The sequence below is a fragment of the Pongo pygmaeus genome, chromosome 2 (assembly GCF_028885625.2).
Source record: "Pongo pygmaeus isolate AG05252 chromosome 2, NHGRI_mPonPyg2-v2.0_pri, whole genome shotgun sequence".
In the NCBI taxonomy this organism is placed as follows: domain Eukaryota; kingdom Metazoa; phylum Chordata; class Mammalia; order Primates; family Hominidae; genus Pongo; species Pongo pygmaeus.
In genome coordinates, this window is record NC_085930.1 from 150,477,762 (window position 1) to 150,504,741 (window position 26,980).

Below are 26,980 nucleotides of genomic sequence, written 5' to 3' on the forward strand. Positions count from 1 at the left end.
AGAAAGACCTGAGCTAGCGCATCAGCATACTCAGCCCCACGCGATGCCCTGAGTCATCTCAGTACTCCTCAGAGAGTTCCCACCAGCAATAAGGCTCTCATCCTCTCACCAGACATTTCCCTCAACCTTCCTTTCCTTATAAAATATTTTCCTTATAAAATACTCAGTCTTACATACTCTGTTATAAGCAACAGAAAACAAGTTAAGACAGAAGAGGTAACAAGGAAAAATCACCCTGATGATGGAGGTTGAACTCTGCATTGAGTCTGAGCGGTTCTTCCAGAAAAGTTAAGGCATCATGGCTTTGGAAATTTGGCTAGTTTCTTCTCATTCAGAGACTTATTTAGTCTTGTATAAGTTGGGATGTCTTTCTGCTAAATAAAACAGAATACCAGATTTTGGTATAGATTTGGCTGTTCAGCAATGTCACGGACAAGACCTCTGTTAAAAATCTCCTGGCTTGGGCTGGGTGTGGTGGCTCAGGCCTGTAATCCCAGCACTTTGGGCCCAGGAGGACAAGACCAGTCAATAGTGAGAACCCTATCTCTTAAAAATTTTGTTTTGTTTTGTTTTAGGCTGGGCGTGGTGGCTCACGCCTGTAATCCCATACTTTGGGAGGCCAAGGCAGATGCATCCCCTGAGGTCAGGAGTTCGAGACCAGCCTGGCCAACATGTTGAAACCCTGTCTCTACTAAAAATACAAAAATTAGCCAGGCGTGGTGGTGGGTGCCTGTAATCCCAGCTACTTGGGAGGCTGAGGTGGGAGAATCATATGAACCCGGGAGGTGGAAGTTTCAGTGAGCCAAGATCATACCACTGCACTCCAGCCTGGATGAAAGAGAAAGAGTCTGTCTCAAAAAAAAAAAAAAAATTGTTTTAAACTTAGCCAGGTGTGGTGATGCATGCCTGTGGTCCCAGCTACTTGGGAGGCTGAGGTGGGAGGATTGCTTGAGCTCAGGAGTTCAAGGCTTCAGTGAGATATGATCATGCCACTGCACTCCAGCCTGGGTGACAGAACAATACCCTGTCTCAAAAAAAAAAAAAATCTCTTGGCCTTTTCCTCCTTGTCACAAGTGGCTGTTGCAACTCCAAACATTGAGTCTGCATTCCACGAGAAGAAAAAAGAGGAGAAAAGAACAACATCCACAGATATCTGCTTATAGCCCATTAGCCAGGACCATGTCATATATTCACTTCTAGCAGCAAAGGAAGCTGAAAAATAGAGTATTTCATTTTCCAGCCTCTGTTTTGGGGGATGTTAAAGGAGAGGAGTGAGATTAGGTGTTGGGTGAGCTGACAGCATCTGCCACACCAGGCCCCAGGAAAAACATATTGATGAGGATTAGGAAATCAAATTCAGATTCATTACTTTTACAGACATTGGAACTAGAGAATGATTGTGACAATGGTATGGTAGACAAAATTCTAAGATGGCCCCCTATCAATGACCCTTGCTTGCCCTTGTATAATCCCCTCCCCTTGAGTGTAGACAAGACCCGTGAGTATGATGATATATCACTGCCATGGTTGTGTTATGTTACAGGGCAAAAGGGACTTCAGAGTTTTAATTACAGTTACTAGTGGCAGGGTGCGGTGGCTCATGCCTGTAATCCCAGCACTTTGGGAGGCTGAGGCAGGCAGATCATGATGTCAGGAGATCAAGACCATCCTGGCTAACACAGTGAAACCTGGTCTCTACTAAAAATACAAAAAAATTAGCTGGGCGTGGTGGCACGTGCCTGTACTCCCAGCTACTTGGGAGGCTGAGGCAGGAGAATCGCTTGAACCCAGGAGGCAGAGGTTGCAGTGAGCCAAGATCATGCCACTGCACTCCAGCCAGGGCGACAGAGTAAGACTTTCAGAGAAAAAAAAAAAAGTTACTAGTTAGTTGACTTTGAATTCATCAAAAGAGAAATTATCCAGGTGGGCCTGACCTCATCACACCCGTCCTTTCAATATGGGTGTAGAGGCTAGAGACAGCAGAAGTCAGAAATGTAAAGCACAGAGGGCCTCTGTCCACCCTGCTGGCTTTGAAGATGGAGGAGCAAGGTATGTAGGTGGACTCTAGGCACTCAAACCTGCCTCTCCCTGACAGCCAGCAAGGAAACAGGGGCCTCCTTTCTACAGCCAGAGTGAACTGAATTCTGCCATCACCACATACACTTGGAAGAGGACCTTGGGCTCCAGATCAGAATGTAGCCTGACCAACATCTCCGTTTTATTAGCCTGTGAGTCCCTGACCAAAGAGCCCTGCCATGCTGTGCCAGAACTTCTGACCTACGGAACTGCAAGCTAATAAATGAACTGTTTTAAGTTACTAAGTTTGTGGTAATTTGTTACACATCTGTAGAAAACTCATACAAATAGTTAATAAAGGAAGGTAGCCAGAGAAATATTGTAGGGTAGCATCAAAATTAGTGGAGAAGGGCTGGGTGCTATGGCTGATGCCTATAATCCCAGCACTCTGGGAGGCTGAGGCAGGTGGGTCACCTGAGGTCAGGAGCTTGAGACCAGCCTGGCCAACATGGTGAAACCCCATCTCTACTAAAAATACAAAAATTAACCAGATATGATGGCAGGCACCTGTAATCCCAGCTACTCAAGTGGCTGAGGCAGGAGAATTGCTTGAACCTGGGAGGCAGAAGTTGCAGTGAGCCGAGATTGCGCCACTGCACTCCAGCCTGGGCAACGGAGTGAGACTCTGCCTCAAAAAAAAAAAAAAAATTAATAGAGAAGATATCAAAGTGCTGGACACTGTTAGAGGGATAATATTTTCCTTTCTCACAGGAATCAGAATACCTACCACCGGTCAGGTGCTGTGACTCACGCCTGTAATCCCAACACTTTGGGAAGCCAAGGTGGGAGAATCTCTTGAGGCCAGGAGTTTGAGACCAGTCTAGGCAACATAGCAAGACTTTGCCTCTTAAAAAAAAAAAAAAATTACCTGGGCATGATGGTATGCACCTGTAATCCCAGCTACTCAGGAGGCTGAGGCAGGAGGATTGCTTGAGCCTGGGAGTTTGAGGCTGCAGGTAGCCGTGATCACACCACTGCACTCCAGCCTGAGTGACAGAGCAAGACCTTGTCTCTAAACAAACAAACAAACAAACAAAAAAACGAGAACAAAAACAAATAATACCTACTGCCTATTTATTAGAACTGGAGGCTGTAATTGAATTTAGAACTCTGGACATGATTCTTCCAAGTGGGTAACTCTTCCCTGGGTATGAGCTGTGCCTCCCTGGGGGGACACAGGCCCTTTCTCACCACTGAAGGACACTGGGTAAAGTACTTTGGATGTTGTTCTACAGGCAGTAGGGAGCCATTGAAGGTTTTTGAACAAGAAAGTGCCATGACCAGAGTGATTCCTTAGGAAGATGATTCTGACACTATCTAAAATGAAAGAGAAAGAGACTAGAGCTGGGGAGAAACGGGAACCCGCCAAGAGCTACTGTAATAATCCGCATATGAGGTAATGCGGGCCTGAGGCTGGGTCCTGGGCTCTAAACAGAGCTCAGCCCCCTGGCCTCTTACCTGGGCTCCATCAAGATCCAGACCTTTACATGCTTCTCTTAAAATGGGGCTGTCCTCAGTGGAGGGCTAGAGGACAGTGAACCTCTCCTAGAACACGGTGACTTCTGCCCCGTGGGGTCTCCTGGCAGCTGGTAGCTGGGTAGTGACTCCGGGAGGTGCTTCAAGGATGGAAAGGAGCAGGTCTGCCCAGGTTTGAGAGACTGAGGCAGACACGCAAGGAGAGGCCGGGGCTGAAGAGCATTGGCCTGAGAGGCTGAAACCTGAGTTCTTGTCCCAGCTTCATCACTCATTTCACCATGTCTGCCCTCTCAAGTGGGCCTTAAGACGTCTCTGCAATTGCTACCACTTTTGAATCTATGAGATAGTCTTTGGATTATCTGGAGGAAAGAAGTTTGCTGGTTTGAGACAAAGTCTCATTCTGTCACCCAGGCTGGAGTGCAGTGGCGTGATCTCAGCTCACTGAAACCTCCGCCTCTCAGGTTCAAGCACTACCACGCCTGGCTGAGGTTCAAGCGCCACCACGCCTGGCTAATTTTTGTATTTTTAGTAGAGATGGGATTTCACCATGTTGGCCAAGCTAGTCTTGAACTCCTGGCCTCATGTGATCAGCTTGCCTCAGCCTCCTGAAGTACTGGGATTGCAGGTGTGAGCCACTGCACCTGGCCTAGGAGGAAAGAAGTTTTAAACTCAAAAGATGAACAGATAGAGTAGGTTCCTGTGATTTACTGGACTATCAATCAGTTATTATGGGACAGAACTATGTTACTTAAGAAAAATGAAATTAACGGTTTACCTAACTAGGAAGCCCTGGCCTGATCCAGGTGTCTGAGCAGTGTCCCTGGGAGTCTCTGTCTCTGTTTCCCAGCTTCACTCTTCTCTGTGTTGCCCTCACTCTCAGGTAGGTACACCCTGCACGGGATCCCCCAGCCGCTCCATACACTTCCTACCAACTGAACCAGTCCCACAGAGGGAAAACATTTCTTTATGAATAGTTCCTTCACGGTTCCCAGAGAAGGCGCTCACTGGACAACTCAGGTCACATGTCCAACCACAACCAATCCCATTGGCCGAGACTAGATCACTGCCTGTCCCAGGAGCCAGAGGAAGGTCTGTCCCACGTAAATCTCATGGATCGAGAGCAGAAGAATGTGTTCCCCACAGGAAAATCACAATACAAAAGATGGGGACTGGATGCCAAATGGGCAAAAAAACACAAAACAAAACAGTGGAGGCCCCTAATAACTGCTGTTACCTCAATGGTTTGAAAAGTTTAGAACCTTTCTGACGCCTTAATCACGGGATGATGGGACCTAAGAGTTCCAAGTAGATAACTCTTTTCTACATATGAGCTGAGCCTCTTGGGACCCTTTACAAAAAGATTCTGAGTTAGGTACTGTTCTTAGCTCCATTGTACAGGTAGGGAAATTGAGACCCAAACTCACAGTACTAGTATGTGATACGATTCCAGGCACATCAGATTTAAACGCGCTCACAGTTTTGACTCCACCTTATTGAGTTCATGCACATGGCAACATATAGCCTTATGTTTTTTTGTTTGTTTGTTTGAGACAAAGTCTCACTCTGTAACCCAGGCAGGAGTGCAGTGGCACGATCTCAGCTCACTGCAACCTTCGTCTCCCGGGTTCAAGCAATTCTCCCGTCTCAGCCTCCCGTGTAGCTGAGATTACAAGCGCATGCTACCACACCCAGCTAATTTTTTGTATTTCTAGTAGAGACGGGGTTTCACAGAGTTAGCCAGGGTGGTCTTGATCTCCTGACCTCATGATCTGCATGCCTCGGCCTCCCAAAGTGCTGGGATTACAGGTGTGAGCCACCGCACCCAGCCAGCATTATGGTTTTTAATGCTATAAAAGTCTTTTCACTTAGTAAGACTCAGACAGAATAAGTGCATGTGATGACATTAGCATATCTTCCCAGTCTGGTCTGATATGGACACCAACCACAAGCCTCGCTGAATCTCTGAGAAAGGAAGACTTCAGAAAAGGATCAGCCCCACCTACACAGGGAATAATGGCCATTAATATTTCAGAGTCAGCTTCTTACCCATAGGTGCAGTACAATTAAACATGTTCCAGCCACTGTCTACATGCACTTTTTTTTTTTTTTTTTTAGATGGAGTCTTGCTCTGTTGCCTAGGCTGGAGTGCAATTGCACAATCTTGGCTCACTGTGACCTCTGCCTCTGGGGTTCAAGCAATTCTCATGCCTCAGCCTCCTGAATAGCTGTCATTACGGGCACCCACCACCACACTCCGCTAATTTGTGTATTTTTAGTAGAGTCGGGGTTTCACCATGTTGGCCAGGCTGGTCTGGAACTCCTGACCTCAAGTGATCTGCCCACCTCGGCCTCTCAAAGTGCTGGGATTACAGGCGTGAGCCACCGCGCCGGGTCAACATGCACTTTTAATAAATGTGATAAGCACTTCTTCCTGTGCTCAGTTGACATCTACATGCACACAGTGAAACTAGTTTGTATCATTGTAAAAGATTCCAAGTAAATATAATAGGAATATTGGGGAGTGAGGATCATGCTTGCACTTTTTAAATTCAGAATTCTATGTGGTGAGCAGTGACCTTCAGGTATTATGCAATATGAGTCTTTAAAATTTGCTATTTTGTTAGGAATGGGAATGAGGTTAGAATAGTGACCCAGAAGCTTGTTACATGTTTAGATACCTGGTCCTGCCTTGAAGTCTCTGACCAACTCCTCACATTCAGAGGGATAATGGGAGACAGAGGTTTGGTATTATATTTATTTTGAAGCATCTATTGTACCAAATACAATGCTAGAGACATACTGGAAAGGTGATTTTTAAAAGACCTCTGAACATGTTTTCTTGGGAGCTAATGCCTCCATATGTCACAACCATCGTGGCCATGCCCCCCAGTTTTCTTTCTTTAAGTGCTCACTTCTGAGATCTAGCTTAAGAAAGACATACAAGAGAGACATTCTGGTCACATGAGGCATGAAGTCATGGTCACACTTTGGCCTGACCAAAAGGATTACCACCAGCATTGACCAAATTTAATTCCTACTAACTTTTGACCCCTACAGAAATTTTAAATCTATTCTTAAATTATTTACCACTACCAAGGGCATTCAAAAATATTCATTACAGTCTGTAATTACTTTTAACATTCCTTCATCCAAAAGGCATGCCTTTATTCATTCACTCACTCACTTACTTGTTTATTCAACTTACATGTATCAAGTGTTTCCCACATGCCAGGACTGTTCTAAATATGAGGGATAGCCAGGTGCAGTGGCTCATGCCTGTAATCCCAGCACTTTGGGAGGCCAAGGTGGGCAGATCACCTGAGGTCAGGAGTTTCAGACCAGCCTGGCCAACATGGTGAAAACCTGTATCTACTAAAAATACAAAAATTAGCCGGGTGTGGTGGTGGGCACCTGTAATCCCAGCTACTTGGGAGGCTGAGGTAGGAGAATCGCTTGAACCCGGGAGGCGGAGGTTGTAGTGAGCCAAAATCACACCATTGCACTCCAGCCTGGGAGACAAAGCAAGACTCCATCCATCTAAAAAAAAAAAAAAAATTGAGGGATGGAAGGAAGAGCAGAAAATGGACATGATTCCTGCCTTCATGAAGCTTACAGTCTAGTGGGGGAGATAGAACCTAATAAACATTCAGACCAGGCGTGGTGGCTCATGCCTGTAATCCCAGCACTTTGGGAAGCCGAGGCGGACAGATCACTTGAGGTCAGGAGTTCAAGACCAGCCTGGCTAACCTGGTGAAACCCTGTCTCTACTAAAAATACAAAAAATTAGCCGGGCATTGTAGCACATGCCTGTAGTCCCAGCTACTCGGGAGGCTGAGGCAGGAGAATTGCTTGAACCCAAGAGACGGAGGTTGCAGTGAGTGGAGATCATGCCACTGCACTCCAACCTGGGCAACAGAGCAAGGTTTTGTCTCAAAAAAAAAAAAAAAAAAAAAGGAACTTAATAATCATTGAAATAAGTATTAAATATCACTTACGATAAATGCTGGGAAGACATGGTACATTGGGCTCTCCAAGGAGGATTTGACTTAATATGTGAAAATCAAAAAGTAAACCATATGGGAAATTCAACTTACATGATACTAGAAGGAAAGGAATTCACTCAGCAAAGAGTTTCTGGTGGTGTCTCAGATTGGGCTCCCTGGAAACAGACTCTGAGACAGATTTACACATGGAAGATATTGGGGAGCTATGATATTGTGAAATATGTATTTGGTCTTCATCCCATTTTCTGGCATACAACTCCTAAAGTCCTCGGAATCTTCAAAGTGAAAAGCATCTTTTTGTATATTAATGAGTTGACTGATGGCTGGCAGCCCCTAGGAAGCTGCAGGATGGAGACTGGTCACCAGAAAAGCCAAGGTAGGATTAGAGGGTTAGGACTTTCAGCCTATCCCCCAATGGCCAATGATTTTATTAGTCATGCCTGTGTAATGAAGCCTCCATAAAAACCTAGAAGGGCAGGGTTCAGAGAGCTTCCTGATAGCCAAACACGTGGAGGCTTCCAGGAAGATGAACAAGAACACATCCACGTGCTGGGAGTGTGGCTCACCCCAGCTCCAAGGGGGCAGAAGCTTCTGAACTTGGGACCCTTCCAGACTTGGTCCTGTATGACTCTTCATTTGGCTGCTTATTTGTGTCATTTAAAATATCCTTTATAACAAACCAGGAAACATAAGTGTTTCCCTGCATTCTGTGAGCTGCTGTGGCAAATTAATTGAACCCAAAGAGAGGTTTTGGGAACCTCAATTTATAGCTGGCGGGTCAGAAGTTTTGGAGGCCTGGACTTGCCACTGGCATTCAAAGTCTGGAGGCAGCCTTGGGGACTGAGCCATCACCCTGTGGGACCTGGCACTATCTCCAGGAGATAGTGTCATAATGGATTTGAATTAGAGGACATCCAGCTGGCATCTGCTGCAGAATGGATTGCTGGCTGGTTTGTGTTTTGAGAGTATTGTGGGAGAAATACTTCTACTCAGGAGTGCTCTCCTGAGATGCAGCCATGAGGAAGGCAGGACTGGGCAGAGAGAGCCTCACCCGCAATGCGGCAGGCGGTGGGGACTAAGACCTCAGCCATGCTTCAGGGAGCTCTGGAGTTGGGATGACTCTTCTGAGTTGTCCCAAATTTAGGTGGGGTCCAGACTGGTGTATCCCTAAGGATGCAGTCAGTGACAGTGACTGTGAGTAGCTGCTGGAAGGGGGCAGAAGCCTGGGATGCCGTCCCTGCTGCAGAGGGCAGTTCCCAGGGAGGGGGGCAGCTGTGAGCCCCAGCCAGGCATGGCTACATAAATTTGGGGGCTCACTGTGAAATAAAAATATAGGGCCTCTTCTTCAAATATCAGGAAAAAGCCTCCTTTCATGCTCTATTTTTCAACCAGCCATGGGGTTTGGATTTGCTATTTAATGTCATACTTCCCCAGGCTCTGGGATACTGAAAGAGTGAGTAGAGACCCTCACAGACACCCAGGACTCCATCCCACGACTGGATCTGAGGAAGCATCTGCCTGACCCCAGCCCTCCCTGCACCTGAGTCCAGGCCCCTACCAGGCAGAAAGTGGCAATAGTTACTGGGTGGGGGTGGGGGTAGAAGTGGGAGGTGGGGAAGCAGACAGCCATGAACCCATCCCTGGGAGGCAAGCAGGTGGCAGGAGGGGGACTGTGTGAGCTGAGGCTCCAAGTACAGCTCCATCGGCTTATTGGACTTCACTTAAAAGACACAAATTCAAAGATAAATGATTACAAACAGCATTAAACCCCGGTAAAGGTATGCCTCTGAGCACAGGGCCCTGTCCAAGGGCACTGGAAACTGGCCTGGCCCCAGCAGCTGGAGGGCGGGGGCCAAGAACCTGAAGAGGGGATTGGAGCCAAGTACCACCGTAGCCCCCACAGGTGGGGAAGAGCACTTCAGGCCATGGCAATAGTCTGGGCAAGTATCTCTTGCTTTAGGGGAAATGAAAAGGAAGCCAGGAAATGAAAAGCACATCGTAAGAGGAAATGTGGTTCAAATGAAGATGGAGAGGTGGCAGGGGCCAGACGGAACCTGGCATTACGGGCCATGTTAAGGACTTTGGGTGATCGTCTCTGATCACTGGAAAAGCTGTGGCAGGGTTTCATGAAGGGGACAACATGTTTCAAATTTTGTTTTGAAAAGATTACCCCAGGTGAAGTGAAACAGATTCGAGGAGATTCAGGTAGTTTGTGGTCTTTGTAATCCAGGTAAGAGGTGATGGGGCTCAGACCACTGAGGGAGCAGTGGAGACAGAACGCAGTGGATGAATTGGGGCGATATAATATTTCAGACTGAATAGGCCTCAGTGATGGTTTGGATACGGGGTTAAGGGAGATGGGGTATCAAGAATGATTTGTTAGATAAGGCTGTGTCACAAGCACAGACTTAGACCCTGAGTACTAAACAGGGAACCAGGCAAACAAAGACCCTGAATACTAAATAGGGAACCAGGCAAACAAATGCCTGCCTTCGTGAAGTTCCAGGAGAGGAAAGGGATGGACAAGGACATGGGCAGTGATAATACGGTGTGATCAGGGTTGTCTGAGCTGGGTACACAGGAAGGGCACCCAGCCCAACATGAGGACCTGGAGTCACAGGGTCAGGAAGGGCTTCCAAGAAGAAGGGACAACCAAGTTAAGACTTAAAAGACATGAAGCCAGACAGGTAAAGAGGAAGGAGCATGCGCTAGGTAAAGGGATCAGCAGAGCTCAATAGTCCTCAACGGGGGGTGATTTTGCCAAACTTCCTGGGGATATTTGGCAATGTCTGGAGACAGTTTTGGTTGTCATGACTGGGGAACTGCTACCAGCATCTAGTGGGTAGAGGCCAGGGATACTGCCAAACATCTTACAACGAATAGCACAGCCCCCAACACAAAGCGTATTCAGCCCACAACATCCACAGTGCCACAGTTGAAAACCCCGGCATAAAGTCCTCGCGGCACAAGGCCTGAGGCTCAGTCACAGAACAGAGTGGCTTTGCAGCTGGCTGGAGTGTGGAGTCATGAGGTGGGAGGGGTGACAAAGGATACAACTAGAGAGTTTAGCAGACACCAGGCCCTAGGGGCTGGAGGAGTTGGACAAGGGGAGTTTGAACCTATTGGCAAGGCTGCTGGGGAACCGATGAAAGGTTTTCAGCAGGGAAGTGACAAAATCAATCTTGGGGCCAGGTGTGGTGGCCAATGCCTGTAATCTCAGCATTTTGGGAGGCCAAGGCACAAGGATCACTTGAGCCCAGCAGATGGAGACCAGCCTGGGCAACAAAGCGAGACTCTGCTCTATGTTAAAAAAAAAATAGCCTTGGAATTACAATCAAAGAGGAGGAGTTAGAATGAGCATAGAAAGGCTGGGAGGGAAGCAGAGGACTCAGGGAACTGTGGGCTTGCACATTGTCTAATGGAGTCACAGCAGTAAGGAGAGGCTGGGCCAGGGGGTCTGCAGGATGCGGCAGGAGGGGGCTGTCATGTGAGATGATACAGTTCAGGGACCTAATGGTTGCCGCATCATCTAATCTAATATAGACACATGTTAGAAGCTCAGAGCGTTCATTTAGATCATGCGCAGCTGATGAAATATGGTCCTGCAGGTCAAGGAGATAGGAGCTTGAGCATTTGAATCCTGGTTCTGCCACTTACTCTGGCTGCTGTGTACAGATGTGCAGGCTGACTCCCTGCATGGGAGAGTGGGGGCTGACGTCACAGGCGAGGCTGGTTTGCTCCATGCACCAAGACATTTGGAGTGCCTTCTAATTGGCACAAATGTGCGCATGGGTTGGCCACAGCCCTGCACGTGAACTTAGGCAAGTCAGACTGCTTCTCTGAGCCTGCTTAATATTGCCTGCGTTTAGCGTTGATGAGAAGATTAAGAAACAAAGTAGATGAATGCCTAGCCGAGGGTCAGCCACTTGGTAGGCACTCAAGAAATGATTGTACAAGAAGCTCCAGACCTTCAGTCACAATCCCCGCTGTTGCCATTGTTTCTGCCTCACCTGACAGGCACTGTAGTTGCTCAGGTGACCTCTGCAGCTGTGCTTTGTTCTCTGCGAGGCACAGGGAGCCAGCGGGACCCCAAGGCTGCAGCAGTGGGTAGTGGGTGAGCAGCTTGCATCTGGGTTGAGCCAAGCAGACACTCACAGTTGTCTTGCTTCCTCACAGCTGTGTGGGGTTTCATTTGTGGTTTTCTTCTGAGCATCTTAGAGGCACCGTGGAAAGTATGCCTCAGCCTGCTGCCAGAGAGATTCACAGCACATGAAACCACTGAAGAACACGCTCAAGTGAAAGAACGGGAAATATTGATCTCTGACCATGTGCCAGGCCCTGCCTTTCAGTCTGATGGAGTCTTGTGTAGCTGTCCTGCCTGAGACAACCAGAACCCAGGCATGGTAACAACAGCCGCTAATACGTACTGTGGTAGCAGGCCTGCTGTGCGCCAGGTTTTGGGTCGACACCCAATCTGTTTTATCGTTTTAATCTTCATCACAGTCCCATAAGGCAAGAATTGCTGAGGCTCAGAAGGGTTGAGTAAGCGGCTGTGGGTGACCAGCTTATAACTGGTAGAGCTGGGATCTGAACTACAGCAAACCAACGCCAGTGTGGGAGCCATTTCACCCCAGACTCTATCCCTGCAAAAAGCGTTATTGCGAGGACCCCTCTTTTGGGCTCCCTGTGTGGGCTCTCTGAAATGGGTGTCCTTCCAGGGGTGTCAGGGAGAGCAGGAAGCCGCCTCTGATGGGATGCGCCCTCCCCGCCCAGGAAGTGGCGGAAGAAAGCAAGCCCTGCGAAGCCAGGGGCAGGAGCGGCCTCCGCGCGACACTGCGGCGCTCCTGATTCTGCGGCCTGGGGCCGAGCACGCGGGGCGGGCGGAGCCTCGAGCTAAGTCCCCTGGGGTCCCAGGGCCGCATTCCTCCGAGGTCTGCAAAGGCCACCGCTTAAAGGCGCAGAGGAGCAGCTGGGAACGAGAACAAAGCGGCCAGGCCCCCCTCGGAGGAAGGAAGGAGAGAGCCCCAGGAAACAGCTGATAGCGCTAAGCTCAGCTTGTTTTTTTCCTCTGCTCAACAGTTCTCCTGCCACGGCAAACAAAAGATGTACATTCTGATTCCCTCTTCTGTTTGGATTGTGCTGTCGACTGGATCTGGTTTGTGATGAGCTGGGGGAAGAGGCATCCGCGGGCGGTTTCTGGCTCGGCGTGCCAGTGTGTTGGGCCGCGCCGGGATCGCGGAGCTTCCTCTCCAGCTCCTTTCTCCCCGTCTGCGTCGCTAATCCAGCCTGGCCCGGCCACTCCAAGGGCCGACACGGCCTTTTCTTTTGATAGTGGAATTGGAGGTTGCCAAGTTTTCAGATTTAATGGGAGGTGGAGGGTTGCTCGTGTCCTTGACCTTGAAGGACCTGCGCACACTCATACTTTTTCATGGACTCGTAAAACTGTTAAGATGTGAACTGTGCCCTCTCAGCTCCACCAGAAGCCCCTCCCTGTTGTCTGCACTGCGAAGGTCACAGTCTGGTTCCTGGTTGTCCAGAGCCACACTGGGACTCTGTCTAGGGCCAGCCTGGGCCCTGCCAGTTCTGTTGAGAGTGACAGCTACAGGGTCAATGGAAGAAGCCAGCACCCAACAGCAAGAACAATGTAGGGGGTATCTGGACGGGCTTGGGATCTTAATCCAACCTTAAGGTGTCTACCTTCCCCAATGTCTGGACACCTGTAGGTGACAGGTGGCCCTGATGGGACTAAGCTTGAGACTACTGTACTAGGACTTCCCGCTGCCCCTGAGGGGATGGGGGAGGGGCACTGGCACTGCCAGGCGTCCTAAACCCCGTGAGGTCTGTTGCTCGATGTCGCCCAATGCTGGGTATACTTGGTTTTTGCCTGACCAGGTGTTGACTGTGTGGGTCTGGAAAAGGCACCATAAAACCCAAAGTAAAATAAGGTAAAACCCAGAAAAGGATAAAACACACACACACACACACACACCCCTCCACTAAGAGGTGCTGACACTCGGGCAATCCCTACAGCCCTGGGCATGGCGGTTCTGGTCACATGCACTGAAGGAGACGGTTCTGATGCTGCTGAGACAGAGGCGCAGGGCCCTGTGTAACTGCAGGAGTTAAACTGAGCTGTAAGAGGTCAGCGTGGTTGGACCTGCTCCACGCTGCTTGGCGCGTTCTCTCCTCCCACCCTACTCTGAGGAGGCAGTTCACATGCAGAAGACAAATGGCATAAAGGGCAGGCAATTAATTTTTTCAGCTGGAGGCTGCAATGGAATGTGGGTGCTTAAAGTCTGGCGTGCGCCTCTAATTCCATTCTCCTCAGTGAAATACCTCCGCTCTTCAAGGAGGTGGTGCCCTTCAAAGTTCCATGGCTGACATTTTCTGTCTTTAGGACCAAGAGGTGAATTTAGTCCTGAAAATTATTTGGAATGAATCTAAGGCCTTCCTGCATGCTGTCTCATGCTCTTTCCACTACACCAGGGGGTCTACAGGGCTGTAAAGATGGCAGGCCAATTCTTTACTTATTTCCTTGGGGAGGTGGTTGCAGAGCATGACCCAGGGTCTGGTCCCATCTCCCAGAACCCTCTGCTGTGTGGAGCAGCCGAGCCAGCCTGAAACAGGCAAAGAATGGAGAATTCACTGGGATAAGGGGAAGGGAAACGTCTTTAGCAAGAATGCTAAAGATCAAGGACTTAGTACTGGGCAAATAGGGAGAGGGAATAAGGGGACTCTATAACGGAGAAAAGAAATCCTGAAGGGAACTTGGAAGGGTAAGAAAAAGTCACTTCACCTACTTCCATAGAGGCGGAATAATGTAGTAGTGAAAAGTGCAGGCCAGGGCAGGCATGGTGGGTCACGCCTGTAATCCCAGCCCTTTGGGAGGCTGTGGCGGGTAGATCACAGGAGGTCAGGAGTTCGAGACCAGCCTAGCTAACATGGTGAAACCCTGTCTCTACTAAAAATACAAAATTAGCCGGGCGTGGTGATGGGCGCCTGTAATCCCAGCTACTCAGGAGGCTGAGGCAGGAGAATCACTTGAACCTGGGAGGCGGAGGTTGCAGTGAGCCAAGATTGTGCCACTGCACTCCAGCCTGGGTGATAGAGTGAGGCTCGGTCTCAAAAAAAAAAAAAAAAAAAGTGCAGCCTGTGTGTGATTCTTAGGTTGGTGATCTTAGGCAAGATTTAACCTCTCTATGGTTCAGTTTCCTAATCTGCAGAATGGACGCTATCTCATAGGGTTATTATGGAGATCAAATGAGGAATTCACATAAAGCACTACGGAAAATATTTAGTATGGAATAAGCGCTCAATAATGTTTTCCATTATTATTTCCAATTTTTCTCTCAGCATGTGTTTCACAATCCTTTGTTCATGGCAAGGTATGTTGTCCGCTTTCACCCTACACCTTCTACTGAGCAACTTAGATTTATCCAGTATCCTCATTAGTAACTTTAATCCTTAATGTCACTCACCTTTGAAATGTGCTCATTGGGCGGGTGCCACACAGAGCAAACTCACCATAAATGTTGCTGAATAGAACTTACTGACTGCCACTGACTTAACTTCGTTTGGATGTTGTTTATAGTCTTTCTTTATGCCTCTGCCACCCCAGCAGAGTCATAAAGAACCAGATAGAAGCAGGACCCAAGAACATGAGGCCCAAAGGAGAGCTGTGGGAAGTGAAATACTATATTCAGGGAGACCCTCAGCTCCTTCCCATCTCAGTTCCCCAAATGAGAGCAGGCAGGCTGATACCTCTCAGGTGGGGTATGGAGATATCCCACCTGATCCCTCTCGTCAGTTGATAAGCTGGACTCCACATAGCTTATAGTCAGCTTTTTGGTGCTTCACTCTTAAATATGAATGACCAGACAAAGATCAATTGTCATTTGTAAAAAAAAAAAACAAACAAAAAAAAAAACAAAACTCTTCAAAATGAAAGACAGAACCAAAACAATCAGAGGAAAAGAACTTGTAGAAAACAGGAACGATGCAGGGAACACAAGAGACTATTTTTTAAAACTTGTAATTATTATCTTTTGAGATTAAAGAGAAGATAAGGCCTCCATGAAACAAGAACAAATGCTATAAATCAAGGAACATTCAGAGAACAAGGACATTTGGAAATAAAAAATATGTAAATACATTTGCAGAAAAACATGGACAAATCTTAAAGATACATTAAATACAATAAGTTGGACATGAAAGAATACATACTATACAATTCCATTTATATAACATTCAAGGACAGACAAAACTAATCTATAGTAACGGAAATCAAAAAGTGTTTGCCTGAGAAGTGGGGAGGACTGACTGGCAAGGGGCACAAGGGAACTTTCTGGACAGACAGAAATGTTTTATATCTTGTTTGGGTGGTATTTATGAGGGTGTATTTAATTATTAAAATTCATTGAGCTGACTATCTAAGAACTGTACACGTTATTGTATATTAATTATGTATCAATGAAATCATATTGGCAAAAATGAAAAGTTAAGTAGAAGAATTAAGCCTCTATGTCTAGCCATCAGTTTACAAGAAATGCATGGGCCAGGTGCAGTGACTCACACCTGCGATCCCAGCACTTTGGGAGGCCGAGGCAGGCGGATCACAAGGTCAGGAGATTGAGACCATCCTGGCTAACATGGTGAAACCCCATCTCTACTAAAAAATACAAAAAAATTAGCCAGGCGTGGTGGCGGGCGCCTGTAGTCCCAGCTACTTGGGAGGCTGAGGCAGGAGAATGGCGTGAACCCGGGAGGCGGAGCTTGCAGTGAGCCGAGATCGCACCACTACACTCCAGCCTGGGCGACAGAGCGAGACTCCATCTCAAAAAAAAAAAAGAAAAGAAATGCAAAGAATAGAGGAACATGTTAAATGACACCACAGGAATGCAGTGAGCAAAATCTGACTGTGGGAAACTACAGTTTGGCCCCTTTTTTCAACAAAAACTTGCTAGGTGGGGAAAAAAGACAGAGGAGGAGCCTAGAAAAGAGATTTAAGAGACAATCATTGTATGAACCACATTTGATCCAAATTTAAACAAAAGTTTAATGATTGTTTAAATGATTGTATGATTTAAGTTTAAATTTTACTTTTAAAAGTTTATAGGACAGTTGGTATACAAATATGTCCAGATAATATTAAATAATTATTCTTATTTTTTAAATGAGATAATGTTATTTTAGTGCTTTGTTTTAGTGTGTTTTCTAAGTGACCTTATCTTTTAGAGATTCATAGTGAAATACAAATGATGCATGACTAGAACAGTCAGGAGAAGTGGGAAGGGACATAGATGAGACAATATTGGCCATGTGTGGGTAATTGTTGAAGCCAGGTGAAGACTACTTTGGGTTTATTATTCTACCTCTGTTTTGTATATATTTGAAGTTTCCCATAATAAAATACTTTTTTAAACATAGAAGAATTGGGAAAAAAAATGGGGGAAGTCTCCCCCTATGCCCCTCAAAAAGAAATAAGAGACAGGAGTGGACATTAGGAGCAAAAGGTAAGAAACGTAAAGGATAAGTTCAATATTTCTGAAAAAAAGAGAAGAGACAAAATGCGAGGGAGAAAATGATCAAAGAAATACTATGAGAGGTTGGATGTGGTGGCTCATGTCTGTAATCCCAGCACTTTGAGAGGCCAAGGCAGGAGGACCCCAGAACTAGCCTGGGAAACAGAGAGAGACCCCATCTGTACCAAAGAAAAAAAAATTAACCAGGCATGGTGGCATGCACCTGTGGTTCCAGCTATCAGGAGGCTGAAGTGGGAAGATTGCTTGAGCCTGGGAGGTGGAAGCTGCAGTGAGCCACGATTGAACCACTGCACTTCCAACCTGGGTGACAGACTGAAACTCTCTTTCTCTGTCACACACACAGACACACACACACAAATAGTATGAGATAATTTCCCAGTATAGACAGCCGTTGGTTTCTGGATTGAGGGGCCAGCTGATAGCCATGATAGCCAGCACCGTGGATGAAAAAAGCCCCACATCAAAGTATGTCCTTGAGAAATTTCATCATATTGGTGTACTGGACCACAAACCTCACGCACCTTCCTACATTCCCTCTACTGCCTCCTTTTCTCTCCCCCTTGGACAGTTCTCTGTCAGCAGCACATCTAGGCTGCGTTGCCCCTCCACTTTCAGAACTGGATGAAACATTATCCTGTGGGGTATGGAGCCTTATTTCCTGGGCAGCTGCTAATCAACTGGATGACATGTCTGGCAATATAGCTCTTCGGATAATCCCTGAGCAATGGAAACAGGAGATGGGAAGGACTGGGCAGCTGCATCCCCCTCATCCACTCTCTCCTGTGCTTCCTCCTTGTGCCTCTTCCAGAAGACTCCCTTGTGCCTGATGAACCAGCAGCCAGCGGGGCATCACATCCCCCTTCCCTCACTCTCCTTTTCCCTTCTGCATATTCTATTATAAAATCTTCCAAGCGTACAGCAAAGTTGAAAGAATTTCACACGAGCACCTTTGAAATACCCATTACCTAGAGTTTATCACTGACATTTTTAACAGCTTTATTGAGATATAATTTAAGTACCATAAGAACTATTCATTTAAAGTGTACTGGCTGGGCGCGGTGGCTCATGCCTGTAATCCCAGCACTTTGGAAGGCCAAGGAGGATGGATCACCTGAGGTCAGGAGTTTAAGACCAGCCTGGCCAACATGGTGAAACCCTGTCTCTACTGAAAAAAAAAAAAAAAAAAAATAGCCAGGCATGGTGGTGCACGCCTGTAGTCCCAGCTATTCAGGAGCTGAGGCAGGAGAATCGCTTGAACCCGGGAGGTGGAGGCTACAGTGAGCCAAGATCACACTACTGCACTCCAGATGGCGACAGATGTCTCAAAAAAAAAAAAAAAAAAAAAAGTACTGGTTTTTAGTATATTTACAGAGGTGTGCAAACATTACCACAATCAACTTTAAAACATTTTCTTCACCCCCAAAAGAAATCCTATATCCTTTAGCAGTCACTTCCATTACTCTGCTCTTCCACCCCTAAGCAAGCATTCATCTATTTTCTGTCTCTGGAATTGCCTATATTAGACATCTCATATAAATGGAATCATGCAACACATGGTCATTTGTGACCAGCTTCTTCCATTTAGCATGTTTTCAAGGTTCACCCATGTTGAAGCATGTATCAGTACTTCATTCCTTTCTTCCCCACTCTCCCCTCCCCCAAAACGGAGTCTTGCTCTGTCATTCAGGCTGGGGTGCAATGGCACCATCTCGGCTCACTGCAACCTCTGCCTCCCAGGTTCAAGCAATTCTCCTGTCTCAGCCTCCCAAGTAGCTGGGATTACAGGCGCACCCGGCTATTTTTTGTATTTTTAGTAGAGACGGGTTTTCACCACGTTGACCAGGCTGGTTTCTAACTCCTGACCTCGTGATCCGCCCGCCTCAGCCTCACAAAGTGCTGGGATTACAGGTGTGAGCCACCACTGCCGGCTATACATCATTCCTTTCTATGGCCAAATAATATTCCTTGTATATCATTAACATTTTACTAGATTTGCTTTATCAAATGTCCATCTATCTATCCATCCTCTCCATCCATCCATTTAATCAATCTTACATCTTTTATTTATTTTCGAGTAAACTCACTTCTCTTTTTTCCAAGCCTTTGCACCTTCAGCTTGCACACCTCTCAAATAAAGCTCATATCACTATCCTGTGTGCAAAGAAGGCTGAGAGAGATGTTGTCTTTAGTCATCTGGCATTGCATGATAGAGGGAGGCAAAGGAAAAGGGAGACTGGGAATAGATTCTGCTACCTTAGCATACAGTTTCTCAATCCCATCTCCCCTCCCTCCATGGCCTTCCCCCAGATCATGTATTCTAGAAACACCAAATTCCTTAAAGCTCCGTCAATACCTTGCACTTTTTCTGACTCCATCTCTTGCACATGCTCATTACCTGGATAGCCTTCTAGGTGTTTCCCTCATATTCAGCCAGCTGTGGCTCTTCAGTGAAGTATTCTCAACACACACACACATACACACGCTCACATAACACACACATACATACACATACACATACATACACACACTCACACACTCACACACACATACATACACACATACATACACACACCCACACACATGCACACATACACACACGTACACATACACACACATACACACATGCTCTCATACACACATGCACATTCACACATACACTCACCCTCACATACACATACATACACACACTCACATGCACACATACACATACACACACACTCACATACACGCACACATATGCACACATGCACATACACACACGCTCACATACACACACATATGCACACATACACATACACGCTGTCATACACAGATGCTCACGTACACTCACACACACATTAACACATATGTATGCTCACACAAACACGTATGCATACTCACATACACATACACTCACATACACACCACACTCACATACACACACCCACTCGCACACACACATGCACTCACACACACTCATACACCCAAACACGCATACACACATACATACACATACACCCACTCACATACACACACACTCATACACACACACACACTCACATACACCCACATACACACACAATCACATACACACACATACACACACAATCACATACACACACAATCACATACACACACAATCAGATACACACACATGCACATACTGACCCCGTGGGCCCCCCTGCACGTGCTCCGCACTCTATTGAATCAATCTTCTGACCTGTCTGTCTCTACCAGTCTCTAAATCCTCAAGGGCAAGGGCCAGGCCTTACAGGTCTCGGTATCCCTGGAACTCATTGCAGGGCATGACTCAACAAATGTTTTCTGCGTAGTGAATGGAAAACATCTAGTCACCGTCTTTGTCGTTATTTATTTAAAAACATGGCATGCACCAGGTGAGGCCCTGTGATAAGTGCCTGGATTTGGAGACAAAGATGAGTAAGACTGTATCCTGGGCCTCAGAGGCGCCTACAGGACCCTTTTTTCTGGACAAATGCAAAACTGGACAAGAGGCCAGGGCAATAGATGTAAACCGGGACTGTCCCAAGCAAACCGGAACATATGGTCACCCAAATTAGATACCAGCTTCTCTGAAAACAGCAGTACCATGCTGACTCATGCACAGCCCGTTAGACCCTAGTCACTTCCAGAACTTTCTTGTTCAGGCCAATCACTCTTCATTAGTACTTGGATTGTTTATGTTTTTTCTTGTTGTGATCCATGTAGAAATCATCCATGAAATTTCATATTTCTAAAGCATTACAGTAAAAAATACTTAAGCAACTAGAAATAAAACACCTAATGCACAGCTCAACACTTTCTAATGTTTTCTTCGTAGAGACGGGGTCTCACAAAGTTACCCAGGCTAGAGTGCTGTGGCTCGTCTATCGCACTACAGCCTCGAACTCCTTGGCTGAAGGGATCCTCCCATTTCAGCCTTTTGAGTAGCTGGGACTACAGGCACACACCACTGCATCCAACTTTTCCAACCTTTCCTGAAGTACTGAAATGCATAGTTGTAATCAGTGGATGACAATCATTACATATATAAATTCCTTGGTATTAACAATAGACTCTGGTTTATCATCTTATTGATGGGCCTTTGGGTGTTTCCAGCTCGTGACCATTCTGAGTTAATGAAGTTATGAACATCTCAATATAGATTCCTTTTTCTTTCTTCTGAGTCTCTTCTTTGAGGTACATACTCCAAAGTTAAATAATCTGGTTGAAAGACAGGAACAATTTGTTATCTTTTGTTTCCCATTGCTCTCTGTCATATTGCTCTCCGAAAAGTCCAAGTGGGCCAGGCACAGTGGCTCACACCTGTAATCTCAGCACTTTGGGAGGCCGAGGCGGGAGGCTCACTTGAGGTCAGGGGTTCAAGACCAGCCTGGCCAACATGGTGAAACCCCATCTCCACAAAAAATACAAAAATTAGCCAGGCGTGGTGGCAGGCACCTGTAATCCCAGCTACCTGGGAGGCTGAGGCAGGAGAACGGCTTGAACCTAGGAGATAGAGGTTGCAGTGAGCTGAGATCAGGACACTGCATTCCAGCCTGGTGACACAACAAGACTCCATCTCAAAAAAATATATATATATATATATATACACATATATATATACACATATATATATACACATATATATATACACATATATATATACACATATATATATACACATATATATATACACATATATATATATACCTTAAAATTGCAAGGTGTGTTGTAGATTTCATTAAATGTTTGTTGAGTAAACACATGTATTAAAATCAATGCAGCCATAAAAAGACAATTATTGCATGATTCCACTTATATGAGGTAACTAGAATAGTCAAATTCATAGAGAGAGAAAGTAAAATGGTGGTTTCCTGGGGTTGAGGGGAGGAAGAATGGCAAGTTGTTTAATGAGTGTAAATTATCAGTTTTACAAGATGAGTAGTTCTGGAGATTGGTTGCACAACAGTGAGAATGTACTTAACACTACTGAACTTACACTGCAAAATGATTTAGATAGTAAATTTTATGTGTAATTTACCATACATACAAGTATATATAAATATGTATGTATTATATATAGAAATAAATATGTATGTATGTATATATATAAAGTGAATATGTATATATATTTAATCTAATGATCATTTGGCATATATTGTCGGTAGAAGTGTGCCTATAATACATAGTCATGCATGTAAAATGAAATTTCATGTGTGTGTGGAATTTCCTGAATTAAAATGACAGTGTTAATTATTCAGTGCAGAGACAGGCAGAGGTGTGTGATGTTAATGTTATTACATAGCACATAGAGTAAGAAACATCATAGACAATATATGAACATTTAATATTAGTAATAAAGTGCTCAACCTTAAAAAATCATATGCGTCTAATTTTCTATTATCTGTGAATTTTTAAAAAGGCAGAGCTTAGGGGATCTTACAGACATCCACTTGAACTTTTCATCTTAAAGATGAGGTGATGAGCCTAAGAGAGTTAACAGATTTTCCCACATCAAGAGCAGCTACGGCGTCCCTTTTCAGGATGACCTTAGCCACCAACTCTTTATCTCATTGGCCAAAATGGATAGCATGGCCTCCCCTGGCTGCACCCAAAGCTGCTGGGAAAGCAGCACAAAGAATAGGTTAGACACATTGCCACCCCAAACAAATTAGGGTTCCCTCAACAAGGGAAGAAAAGGAGAATGTGTATTAGGTAGGCAGTCAGCAGTGTCTGCTACACTCACCTTAGTGTCTTTGTTCTGTGTTGTCTTGTTTTTTGTTTGGGATGTTACAGGCTGGAACCAATGGTTACATGGCTCCTGAGATCCTAATGGAAAAGGTAAGTTATTCCTATCCTGTGGACTGGTTTGCCATGGGATGCAGCATTTATGAAATGGTTGCTGGACGAACACCATTCAAAGATTACAAGGAAAAGGTCAGTAAAGAGGATCTAAAGCAAAGAACTCTGCAAGATGAGGTCAAATTCCAGCATGATAACTTCACAGAGGAAGCAAAAGATATTTGCAGGCTCTTCTTGGCTAAGAAACCAGAGCAACGCTTAGGAAGCAGGTAAACTAGCATGTAACAGAGAGGATTGCTGACACCGGTATTGTCCACAGGGATTAGGAGAATACTTTTGATTTGTGGCAAAGTCTTGGAATTAAGTATTATGATTTTCTTATTTTTATTTGCATATTATATGGTTAAATTAAATATTTCTAATACTTTCAAACACTATTAGCACTTTCTATGGAACAATCTCCAAGATGTATTTTAAGGTGGAAAAGTGAGGTGCAAAGCAGCTTGCATTAAAAAAAGAAAAAAGAATACATAATTCAAATGGTTGTATAGAATATTTCAAGGAATTTATAGAATTGGTTATGTCAGGTGAAGGGAAATTGGGGGCTGGGGATGGGGATGCAAATAAGAATTTTCACTGTATCACCTTAGTTTCTTTTGCATCTGAACCACGTTGAGTAAATAAATGTATTAAAATCACATACAGCCATAAAACAAAACAAATATTGCATGATTCCACTTATATGAGGTACCTAGAGTAGTCAAATTCATAGAGATGGAAAGTAGAAGGCCGGGCAGGGTGGCTCATGCCTGTAATGCCAGTACTCTGGGAGGCTGAGGCGGGTGGATCACAAGGTCAGGAGTTCAAAACCAGCCTGGCCAAGATGGTGAAACCCCATCTCTAATAAAACTACAAAAATTAGCCAGGCGCGGTGGCAGGTGCCTGTAATCCCAACTACTTGGGAGGCTGAGGCAGGAGAATTACCTGAACCCAGGCAGCAGAGGTTGCAGTGAGCCGAGATCGAGCCACCGCACTCCAGCCTGGGTGACAGAGCGAGACTCCATCTCAAAAAAAAAAGAAAGAAAGTAAGTAGAACGGCAGTTTCCTGGGGTTAAGGGGAGGAGAAATGGGAAGTTGTCTAATGAGTACAAATTATCTGTTTTACAAGATGAAGAGCTCTGGAGATTGGTTGCATAACAATGTAGTGTGAATGTACTTAACACTGTTACATTGTCTATTCAAAAATAATTAAAATAGGATGGGCACAGTGGCTCACGCCTGTGAGCCAGGCATGGTGGCTCACGCCAGCACTTTGGGAGGTTGAGGTGGCAGATCACCTGAAGTTAGGAGTTTAAGACCAGCCTGGCCAACATATGGTGAAACCCTATGTCTACTAAAAATACAAAAGAATAGCCAGGAGTGGTGGCAGCCGCCTGTAATCCCAGATAACCAGGAGGCTAAGGCACGAGAATCACTTGAACCCAGGAGGTGGAGGTTGCAGTGAGCTGAGATCATGCCACTGCACTGCAGCCTGGGCAACAGAGCAAGACTCCATCTCAAAATAATAATAATAATAATTAAAATGAAAACATAAAACTACCAGTACTGATAGTCATAGCTCTGGAAAATTCTGTTCCTTTCAAATGTCTCCCATAGGATATCATCAGTCCTTCAAAAAATATTTATGATGTTGCCAACTGTTAAAATTGAAGCCAAGTTTCATTGTTTATGATAGAATAAGATCAAGGTATTTTAGAAGGCCGGGCGCAGTGGTCATGCCTGTAATCTTAAAACTTTGGAAGGCCAAGGTGGGAGGATTGCTTGAGCCCAGGAGTTCAAGACCAGCCTAAGCAACATAGAGAGCCCATGCCTCTATGTAAAATACAAATATTAGCCAGGTGTAGAAGTGCATGCCTGTAGTCCCAGCTACTCAAGAGGCTGAGGTGGGAGGATCACTTGAGCCCAGGAGCTCAAGGCTGCAGTGAGCTATGATCATGCCACTATACTCCAGCATGGGTGACAGAGCAAGACCCTGTCTCTAAAAAAAAGATACTCTAGAAGAAAAAAAGAAGTAAAAGTTGGCCTGTGAAAAGACCCTTGGCAGTGAGTGACTATGTTGTGTAGGGAGAAAATCAAGAGCTTTAGATTCACAGACATAGATTCATGTCCTAGCTCTGCTATAGACTGGTCATTTTACCTCAAGCAATTGAATTACTTTCCTTGAGTCTCAATATCCTCATATATAAAATGGGGGGGGGTTGTGGGTGTGATGGTTAATTTTATGTGTCAACTTGGTTAGGCCACAGTACTCAGATATTTGGTCAAATATTATTGAGATATTTCTGGGCAGATTTTTAGATGAGATTAACATTTAAATCAGTAGACTTTGAGTAAAGTAGATTACCGTCCATAATGTGGATAGGCCTGATCCAATCAGTTGAAAGCCTTAATAAGAAAAGACTGACTTCCCCAGAAGAAATGGTGATTCTGCTAGCAAACTACCTTTGGGGTCGAACTGCAATCCTTCCCTGGGTTTCCAGCCTGCTAAACTACCCTGCAGACTTTGGATTTACAAAGCCTTAAATTAAATCAATCAATCAATCTCTCTCTCTGCCCTCTTTTCTCTCTCTCTCTCCCCATCCCTCCTTCCCTTCCTCTCTCTCCCTCTCTCTCCCACCTCTTTTCTCTCTGTCTCCCCACATCCCTCCTTCCCTTCCTTTCTCTCCCTCTCTCTCTCTCTCTCTCTCCCTCTCAGAGAGAGATTTATATGTGTACACTCACACATTGTCAGGGAGGAAACGCATTCTCTACCCTCTTACCCTTTTACATTCAGTTATTGGAGACCTACAAATTATTTATTATTATTATTAGTTTTTGAGACTGAGTCTTGCTCTGCTGCCCAGGCTGGAGTGCAATGGCACAATCTTGGCTCACTGCAATCTCTCAGCCTCCCAGTTTCAAGCAATTCTTCTGCCTTGGCCTCCCGAGTAGCTGGGATTACAGGCACCCACCACCACACCCAGCTAATTTTTGTATTTTTAGTAGAGACGGGGTTTCACCATGTTGGTCAGGATGGTCTCGATCCCACACACTTCACACACAGTTCTGTTGGCCAGAACTAGTCCTCGGGTCCTGCCTATGGGTGAGGGCACTGACTAGTGTCTTCTGCGTGCCCAGGAGTGAGAATCAAATAGGATATGGTGACCACTGACAATCACTAACAATCTCTACCCTCATGGTCTTCAAGTTCAGTGAGTATCCAAAGGTGCGGCAGCAGTGGCTGAGTCAGGAGGAAGGTCTCTTTAGATGACTTCCCTGAAGGGAACAACACCCACTTGGATGCCTCAATTCCCACGTTTGATTTAAAATCTATTTTGGCCAGGCACGGTGGCTCATACCTGTAATCCCAGCACTTTGGGAGGCCAAGGCGGGTGGGTCACCTGAGGTCAGGAGTTCGAGACCAGCTTGGCCAACATGATGAAACCCCGTCTCTACTAAAAAAATACAAAAAATTAGCCGGATGCAGTGGCGGGCGCCTGTAATCCCAGCTACTCAGGAGGCCAAGGCAGGGGAATAGCTTGAACCTGGGAGGCGGAGGTTGAAGTGAGCCAAGATCACGCCACTGCACTCCAGCCTGGGCGATAAGAGCAAAACTCTGTCTCAAAAAAAAACTTTTTTTAATAAAAATAAAATAAAACATATCTTAATACTCTATAAGCAGACTTTGGATTTACAAAATGAAATATTAACAAACTTCATGAAAATGCTACCTTAAAACACTGTAAACACCACTTTAAAGCACACTAAACACTGGTCACTGCCTGAAGCTGCTTCCTCAAGCAAAGCCTTTTAAATAAAGCATCTGTTGTTGTGACTGTTTTGAATAAGACTGTTTACAACATTAGAGGAAAGGCATACAAAAAACAGCTGTTCAGTGAAACAGAAAATCTTGCAACATTCTTTTTTCTTACGGCCTCTATAATTGCAGAATCTTCCAACACTTATTTCAACTCTATATTTTTAAAAAATTTAATCAAATGAGATCACGTTGGATTAATGTAGTGGGCATCCTCCAAGTCAAGGCAAATGCCTCGACAGCAT

The 26,980-nt window shown here is 45.5% G+C and overlaps 1 protein-coding gene across 1 annotated transcript in view; it reads left to right on the forward strand.

Moving 5' to 3' along the window:
• GRK7 (G protein-coupled receptor kinase 7) overlaps positions 1-26,980 on the forward strand; it is a 54,545-nt gene that overhangs the window by 19,947 nt on the left and 7,618 nt on the right. Inside the window, exon 5 of the mRNA XM_054480206.2 lies at positions 22,874-23,148. Coding sequence (XP_054336181.1) covers positions 22,874-23,148 — 275 coding nt within the window. The remainder of the gene's footprint in view (positions 1-22,873; positions 23,149-26,980) is intronic.